At 36.9% G+C, this 9,763-nt stretch overlaps 1 protein-coding gene across 1 annotated transcript; it reads right to left on the bottom strand.

The window, feature by feature from the left end:
* Positions 1 to 1,039: 1,039 nt before the first annotated feature.
* hsd17b10 (hydroxysteroid (17-beta) dehydrogenase 10) lies at positions 1,040 to 8,541 on the bottom strand. Its single transcript, XM_051097387.1, has 7 exons — positions 8,455 to 8,541; positions 4,552 to 4,642; positions 3,893 to 4,057; positions 3,588 to 3,752; positions 3,263 to 3,391; positions 2,195 to 2,303; positions 1,040 to 2,042 (listed from the first exon to the last, which is right to left on the bottom strand). Exons 1-7 carry the CDS (start codon positions 8,505 to 8,507, stop codon positions 1,852 to 1,854), a joined length of 903 nt encoding a protein of 300 aa, XP_050953344.1. The 5' UTR covers positions 8,508 to 8,541; the 3' UTR covers positions 1,040 to 1,851.
* Between the last annotated feature and the right edge of the window lie 1,222 nt (positions 8,542 to 9,763).

The following is a 9,763-nucleotide window of genomic DNA, read 5'->3' as shown; positions in this document are numbered from 1 at the left end:
GATCCCCAGTGAAGGATCCCCAGTGAAGACCTCGTCACCTAGACGGCTGTCGGCACAAGACCACGGGAACCTGGTGAGTCCTCTGCGTCTGGCCAGAGGAGAACTGGCTCCCCGACTGAGCCTGGTTTCTCCCAAGGTTTTTTTTCTCCATTTGTCACCGATGGAGTTTTGGTTCCTTGCCGCTGTCGCCTCTGGCTTGCTTAGTTGGGGAAACTTTCTCTTCACACGATATTGTATTTTATTTTATTGTATTTGATTAACTACCTTTACCTGAAAATTGAGTGTTTCTTGTTGCCCTTTTGCATTGTTGATGTACTATTTCCTATTTAATACTGTACAGCCACCTTGTCACAATTCTGTATTGTTAAAGGCGGTATATAAATAAAGGTGACTTGACTTGACTTGACTCTTCAGTGGTGGAAATAACATGCAAATAAAAAAACTGCATCCAAATATCGGTTTTCTCCAAATTGTATGTTTCTTTAAAAACACATTTTACATAAACTTCTTCATGTATTTATAATTTGAAAGCAAACAAATAAAGGGACATCATACCTTTAAGAAAATATAATTTGCATCTTAATATTGCAATGAAAATGTATTTAACAGTAATATATATATATGTCCAAGACAGGGTGGACATATCTCATGGTTTATGCTTCGAATAATGGCCCATAATTATCTAAAAAATGTGTGGGAGCTCAGCTAATATGTTTCAATAGTAAACATGACAAAGCGAATGGGAAATAAAAAACAAAATTTGTGAGTATTATGAGGGTTGAAGGGCACTCTATGGTGATATTGACCTTTAATTGCTATGATACTGTTTTTGAAATCAAATCTTTGCATGGCTATGACAGGAAACACTGGCATTTAACAATACCTTGGGGAAAAAAAAACTCTTTAAAAAAAAAAGCATATACATAAACCCAAAGAGGAAATTAAAACATTAATAAATAAACGTGTCATATAAACGTAACTCTTATGAATAGTAAAAATAAAATAATATAGGGCCTAAAAATCAAAAAGTGAACTGACAGAGGAGACACAAATGAGTCTATTCAATTTACTTTAAAATTACAGCAGATACAACCAATAATAATAAAACAATAAACTGTTAGTAACTGTAACTGATTAGTTACATATATTTTGCAATTAAACTACATAATTAAATTCTGTTACATGTAACTAGTTACTCCCAACGCTGACTGTTATCATGAAATAAAATGACTGTTTACCATTACATTATGAAATACTTTAGTCTGTATGAATAAGATTTTCATCTGAATAACTTTAAGTCATGCTGAGGCCCCCTAGTGGTTGACAACCATCGATATAATAGTGATATAATAGTCTTGCAAGTGAGTGTGGTGGCAAAGCCAACATTTAATATTGATCATCTTTTCTGGAGCTGTATTTACTTCACTGCAGTGATCCAGGAGCTTATCTACAACAGCAAATATTAATTTATTAAAACTCATCCTGTTATGATTTACATGTTTTATTTTACACAAAGATATGTGGATACAGAGACAATCAGTTTGCATGACTCCTGTACAACCTGTTGATTGTATAAATGCATTTACTATGGACACACACATCAGTCATTAGTCATTGGAGGACAGTACCTCAGTGGCACAGAAGTGCAGTCAGTATATAAATACCACACAGACTCAAGTGTTGAAAAAATCTACAAGATTTCCAGTGGTTAAAAATGCGAGTGGTAGCACTTCCACTCGCATACAAAGTATCCTGACTTTATGCTGAAAATGCTTAAGTATCAGGTCTTCAACCACAGACCAGTTTTGGGTATTTCAACTGGAGTCTCTCCACCCTGTTCCCGTTTTTCCTTCAGGGTTGCATGCGGATGGCTCCGTCCAAGCGAATCACCTCACCGTTGATCATGGGGTTTTCTGCTATTGAAGTCACAAGGTGTGCAAACTCAGCTGGATCTCCCAGACGTGATGGGAAGGGCACCTGTCTGGCCAAGAAGCTTTGCACTTTCTCAGGTAATCCTGCTAGGAGTGGAGTGGAGAACAGACCTGTAGAGAAGAAAAAGCCATTAAAAAGATCACAAAAAAGGAGTAATACTAAATTAACTGTTCAACAAACAATGCATTTTGATAGAGCCATTATGGGACTCAATGAAGATCATTCTGTTTACAAACAAAATACACATCTCGGGGACACTGACCTGGGGCGATGGTGACCACACGGATCCCCATTGGGGCAAGGTCTCGAGCAATAGGAAGGGTCATACCCACAATCCCACCTTTAGAGGCAGAGTATGCAGCCTGACCCACCTTAAAAAGACAATAAAACACATTATGAAACCTGTTAAAGGTTAGACGACATTGGAAGGTTAGCAAAAGAAGGTACACTACTGTTCAAAAGTTTGCCGAAGTAAGTGTTTTATTCACACCAAGGCTGTTTTTATTTGATAAAAAAAAATAAAAATACAATAAACAGTAATTTTGGGAAAGATTATTACAATTTAAAATAACTGATTTCTATTTTAATACATTTTAAAATGCAATTTATTCCTGTGATCAAAGCTGAATTTTCAGCATCATTACTCCAGTCTCCAGTGTCACATGATCCCTCAGAAATCATTCTAATATGCTGATTTGATGCTCAAGAAACATTTATTATTATTATCAGCAAAAGGACAGTTTAAAAGAACAGCATTTATTTGAAATAGGAATCTTCTGTAACATTATTAACGTTTTCACTGTCACTTTTGATCAAGTTAAAGGGATACTTCACCCAAAAAATGAAAATTCTGTCATAATTACTCACCCACGTTCCAAACCCGTAAGACCTTCATTCATCTTCTGAACACAAATTAAGATATTTTTGATGAAATTCCAGAGCTTTCTGAACCTGCATAGACAGCAACGCAACTGGTCCAGAAAAGGTATTAAGGACATTGTTAAAATAGTTCATGTGACATCAGTGGTTCAATAGCAATATTATGTAGCTACAAGAATATTTTTTCTCCACCGTCATTCACAAGAGTGTGCATTTCTCTCCTTGTAAACAAGGTGCAATGCATACGCATACTAAAGCTCTTGGATTTCATCAAAAATATCTTAATTTGTGTTACGAAGATGATCGAAGGTCATACAAATTTGGAACATGAGGTTGAGTAATTAATGACAGAATTTTAATTTTTTGACTGAATTATCCCTCTAATACAGCCTCGCTACAAGTTTTTCTTACAGAGACCAATCTTTTGAACATTAGTGTATAGCTGATTTACCTGTCCATCAAAAGCAGCAACACTGGCTGTGTTGATGATGCAGCCTCTGTGTCCATCTGCATCAGGCTCATTCTTTCCCATCTCACCTACAGCCAGTCTGATCACATTAAAAGTCCCAGCGATGTTCACCTTTAATAGATAAAATTCCAAAGAAAATTATAATTCATCCGATTCATCCATTGCCTGTTTTCAGATTTCACTCATCTCAAAAGGACTGCTTTAGAGAAATAACAGCGATAAACTTTACACAGTGACAGAAAGTTGTGTAAATATGAACCAGTAGTTTATGAGGTTCAGGCAGCACTTTATATACAGTGAGGCTTACAGTAATAACACGAGTGAAGTCCTCCAGACTGTGAGGTAGGTCTTTTTTAAAGTTGTATGTCTTCACAGCCACAGCTATCCCAGCACAGTTCACCGCCAAGTCCACTTTGCCATACTTCTCCCTAGCCAAATCCACAGCCGATCTCACATCTGACTCTGACGTGACCTGAATTAAAAAACAAAAACCCAATCAGAAGAAAACAAAAAGTCCATATTTTCAAATCAAGCAATCAAGCACTGTTGCCTAATAGAGCAAGAAGAAAAAGGAAAAATAGCAAAGGGTCTTTAACAATAAGTGTCACTCACATCAGTAGGTGCAAATGCACATCGGTCTCCGAGAGCAGCGGCCACTTTGTGTCCATCTGAGCTGGGCAGGTCCAGTATTACAGCGCTGGCCCCCTGATTGATGAGCCGCTCCACAGTAGCTCTGCCCAAACCAGAGGCCCCTCCTGTCACCAGACCTACCATACCCTGCCAGACAGTCAAAGAGGTCACTGGATGAAGTAAGCACTGAAACTGAAGCTTTGCACATGTATATATATATATATATATAGCTTCAGTTTCAGTACACAACCTGCATACAGCTTAGTAATAGTAATGTTTCATTATACAACAAACATAATTCAGTCATGGTTAAACTATATTATGCTGCAAAACAATGAGGTTTAAGCTTACAGCACCGGAATTTAAAGATAATACAATAAGTAAGAGTAAAGCTTGTTATTCGCTGATGTTTGTCATGTTTACATGTATACCAGTCAGACTCATAACTGCACAGAAGTTCCATTGAACTAGTTAGCACTGCGGCTAAAACTTCAAAATATTGCGAGAATATGTGCAATACAACCACACAACGACGTACAGACTAAAGCGAGCTGCAAAAGAATCCTGAAAAACTGAACTTCAGGACATACGACTTTTCTAAGCCACTACATTTCAGTTAATTCATTCAATTTCTCTCTCACCTTGACACTTCTGATGTTCGCCATATTCACACGCTGCAACTGCTTGCCTGGGTACCAATGGTGACGTCGATGGTGACTGCGCGTAAGCGCTCTGTAGCCCAATCAGAAATAAGGATACGACAACGCCCTTTAAACCGATTGGCTACAGTTAATTTGATTGACAACTTCACAGGAAGTCACACGCCAGTCGGTGATCATTCAGAATTAGCAGCGGTAATATTTTAAGGTGACAGACGCATTTAATGACCTATATTTAAGGTTTCAAAACATTTCTACATTTAATTATTCAATTTGTGACAGACGTATTTAATGACCTATATTTAAGGTTTCAAAACATTTCTACATTTAATTATTCAATTTGTGCACTATTTATATATATATATATATATACACATACACACACACACACACACACACAGTTACTGTGAAATAAAATTACTTTAAAAGAACAGAAAATTAAACATATGTTAGAAGATAAATACTTACTGAATACTCACCTTTTGAGAAGAGAATTTTTGGGGCTCATTATTTAAGAATAGTAAAAAATAAAATAATATAGGGCCTAAAAATCAAAAAGTGAATTGACAGAGGAGACACAAATGAGCCTATTCAATTTACTTTAAAATTACAGCAGGTATATACAAACAATAATAATAAAACAATAAATAATAACATGTAATGACAAAAGATACACAAATGTATAAACCGACAGTGAACATATTATCACATTCTGTAGCAACCTAGTTAAAACATAATTAATAGTGGCTGTGGTTTGAATTGTAACCACCAATTATCTGTAACCATTCTATAGACCCATTAGGTGTTTGCAAACAGTGATGACATTTTTTGTGGGCGGAGCTTATCTGGTGCCCAAAAATGAGTTTTCAAGTATCAGTCTATATTCCACATTTGTTTTTTTAAATTCTCAGAATTGACAAACTTGCTATTGTTGAATTAAATCGAGTTGTACAGTTCAAACTAGCAGATATAAACTTGAATTTGTGGAGCCAAAATGTCAGAATTGTAAGATAAATAGGTAAATATATAATAGTATTTCATGCTGTAACTGCATACTGTATGTGAATATTATGTAGACAAATTGTTAAATTAAATTTATGCTTTAAAAGTATCATAGCAGGTTTCATCCATAGTCTGGGCATTTAAAGGTCTGCATTTAGCTTCAAATGGCATTTTTCAAGACAGTATTGTCTAAAAATGAATTGTATTCTGATTCTGACATCCAAAGGCACAACATTACATTTTTCCTTTTATTCCATGGCTTTCACCCATTTCCTTCCACTTGTTTCCAGTGTTTTTCTGCCACCACAATGCGCACGCAGCTGCCGATGACTGTGACGTCTACTCCAAATTGGTCTATAAAGACTGAATGATTAAGATCTTCAGTTATGACATAAGTATTTTTTTGAGTAGTTTGTACAATAAGACAATTCTCCATTATTTACACTCTTCAAAAAGTACACACAGAGCAACAATGCATATATCCCATGTGAAGGTACGTCATCGGTGTATCTGATGTGAGGGAGCAGCTGTGAGAAAGACAGTAGGCTGTATAGTTATCTCCCAGATCTGGTGTGATCCCAAACTATACAAACTACTACCTCATTCCACAGCCCCCAACGCAGCAGCCCCTCTGTCTGGTACCCTGCGGGAGGAGACAGGAGGCAGAAAGACATGTCAGTGCCAGAAATCAAATGCTTATTTGTGCTATTTTTACTTTTAAATTTAATGAAGCACCTTTGCAATTGCTAATTTGATTTTCATAAATCTCTCATTGAAAGCCGTCTGTCGTCATCATACTTTAACCCAGTATTAACATTTCTCAAACATCCACATCATAAGTGTGGGCAGATTTCTGGCAATACAACTCATCTTTTGAAATATGACTCACGATATACCATGAAGAACAAAGAGATTGCACAAAACGGATCAAGTATCTGGCGCTCTGCAGCATTTGATGTGATAAATGTGCCGCTTGTATGTGCACATTAAAGATCATAAATGCTGTGTATTAAATATTAATATAATATGCATTACAATATATGCACAACTATATTCCACTGCAAGACTATATCCCTGGTTATATACATTATACAGTGCACTGAATTTGTAAAGCTGATGCAAGAAAGGAAATAGCTGTGTCAATATGTATTAGGACCGAGTGAAATTAGGCAATGAACCCATATGGAAGAGTTTCTCCACATTTTAATACACCCCAGTTGAAAAATCCATTTTAAGATCATAGCTGATTTATAAAACATGGTAACTGGTTTATTGACTCGAATCTCAAAACTCATCTACCATCTTAAACTGGATTTTCCAGCAGGGATGTGATTCCCACTCGTGCACATTTCAGCAATGCAAGACTCAAACATCTCTGCATCAAAATAATCTGTATGCTAGAGCTGATGATGACTGTCCACATGGTCTATTATTATTGCAACCATGCATACTAGCTTCGTACTTGTGTCTCGGGAATCAACAGCTGGCAGAGGCATGATAATGCATGTCAGTCTGATGTGCTTGAATCACAAGGCGTTTCTGTTGAACCGTAGACTGTCTGGCTGCCAGATTAACTTTATCATGACACGCATGCGATTATCAAGTGTTTTATCAACATACTCCAGCGTTACAAATCAAATCGACACCCTAACTTGATTGACTTGGCGCTTGAAATGGAGCATTCTGTCGGCTAATATTTCCGAGAAAATTGTAGACCTGCATGCACGATCTACTCCTCTTTTCTCATGACATTATGATCATATACTGTAATATTATAGTTATGCTATCAAATACGAAAAATGGCGGTTGCCTGACTATTGCACCCGGTTTGATAATCAATAAATTGCATGCTGAAACAAACCTATCCGTTGTATTAAACTGAAATGTGTCTAGGCAAATGCGAGACCGAATGCAAATGCAGCGCCAGTGTTGACGGTGACTGCGGCAATGACATTTCAAAGAGAGAACGTGGTGTTTCGCTCACCTGAGACCGCGACTGTACATGATACCGCCATCTTACATCACCAGCAAGAACGGAGATACACTGGCTGCAGGCGCGCAGATCTACCCCTGAGGTGACCTGCCCCTTGAGTGATCCGATCCGCCTTCCATTCAGTTCATGACTAGATAATTAAGTGGACTACGAAGTGTGCAGTTTAGCAGTGGTTGTCAAATGTCACAACGTGCACGAGAGAAAACTGCAGCACCTATTGAAAATGTCATGCTTACAAATATGAATAAACGGGCATTTCACGAAGAAAAAAATAGCCTTCTGATTGCAGTGACTGTTTGATTGCCTAATATAGCCTAGCTTTTTTATTAATTTTATTAACATTTAATAGTAAAGTAGGCCCAGCTCCACGGAGGGGGCCAATTGGCCCAGTAAACACAGAACATTCCCCTCACGTTATTTTTTGGGAACCAAATACCGTTAGCAGAACATTCTTTTTAGGTTATTTTTTGTAAGCATAAAACAACGTTCCCTGAACGTTGCATGTTTTTTTCTAATAACCTAAAAAAATAACCTACAGAGAACATTCTCTGGTGGTTATTTTTAGGTTGTTATTTTGCAACCATAAAATAACGTTCCCTGAACGTTGCATGGTGGTTGTTTTTAAAATAATCTAAAAAATAACATACAGAACGTTCCTTAATGGTTACTATCAGGTTATATTTTTAGTCCTCTAAAACTATCTTTACAATGAAAACGTTGCAAATGTTTTTGTGTAATTAGACAGAGCCCTAAAATTCGTGCAGCATTTACTACAATGCAGAAATTTGATCAAAACACGTTTTAAATTATAATATTAAGCCAGGGTAAGCATCCAGTAAAAGCAGAAATCATAAATTCGTGGATTTGTTTCATTTTCATTTACCGCGCACCTCTGATCTGCACGCATTTCTCCAGCACATGATTTCACGTCTTCCACAGACATGTGAAATTAATTAAAAAATGAGTGACAATTAATCATTGCGTTTTACTGGCTGATTGACTCGCTCATTTATCTATCTGTTTATTGAATGAATACTTAAAATTGATAGTTATGAGAGTAAATATGATTTTGGAAGGATTTGACATGCCTAACTGAAGATAGTGATTTTGCTGGATGATTGATGTACAGCGGAGTGATCATATTGGAGTAAGGAAACGTTAAGGAAACGTTATAATAACATTAAGGCAACATTAAAATAATGGTACAGTAATGTTATACAAAAAAAAACTAATGTTCTATTTCCGTTAATAAGACTTCTGGCTAAAAACAAACCTTAACAAAATAACGTTCTGGGAACCAAAAACTAATGTTCTGGGAATGTTAGAAAAACGTTCTAAACGTTCTAGTGTGCTGCTGGAGGTAGTTTTAGTTTGGCCAGCAGTAGGTGCCCATTCCCTGACATGTTGTATAGGTCCAAAAGTCCAAGTATAAGGCAGGACTGTAAAAAGGAGCAACTTTTTGATAAAGCATTAAACCAGCCCCTGTAAAAAGGACTGTCCTTCAGATAAGGCATTAAACTGGCCTCCTGACTTTCTATGGTCATTTAATTCCAACGTTAATTATGAATTTGACCTCATTTATTAAGGTGGTAGCACATTCTGATGGCCATATTGAGCGCTACCCCTCTATTAGAGCAGCTTTTTTAAAGCAAGGCAATCAAACGCATCTGTTGCATGCAGCAGAGTCTGGTTCTTTACTAAAGAGAAGCAGGTCTGAGTCTGGTCCGTACACTGGTGGGAAAAACTAGTTTTCTGCTGGGGGTAGTTTTGTTCCAGCTACCTGGTGTGTACTGTATGGGTCCAAAAGTCTCTAACAGGGTTCCCACACCTTGGTTAACTTCAGATTCAAGGACCTTTCATGGACTTGCCAGGTCCAATACCCTAAATTCAAGGACTTAATGTAGGGACACATTTCAAGTGAGAACAAGGTTACATAAGACACATTGTTACAGTTTTTATGTTTCAAACACAGCTACGCAAAAAAGCTTTTTTATAATATGACAGATCAGGTCTATTTGTTGTATTTCTATTTTGCATAAAACTAAAAATATATGATACATCCTATAATGTATTCTAAAACAATTTGATATTAACTTTTGGATGGATTTTATTGAAAAGAGCTTAGGCTCATGAAGAGAGGGGTGGGGTGAGCAGAGCTCATTAGCATTTAAAGGGACATGCACCAAAACAGGTCACTAA

The sequence above is a fragment of the Labeo rohita genome, chromosome 23 (assembly GCF_022985175.1).
Source record: "Labeo rohita strain BAU-BD-2019 chromosome 23, IGBB_LRoh.1.0, whole genome shotgun sequence".
NCBI lineage: Eukaryota > Metazoa > Chordata > Actinopteri > Cypriniformes > Cyprinidae > Labeo > Labeo rohita.
The sequence above is the reverse complement of the archived record's forward strand: the minus strand, read 5'-3'. Positions and strand labels throughout refer to the sequence as shown.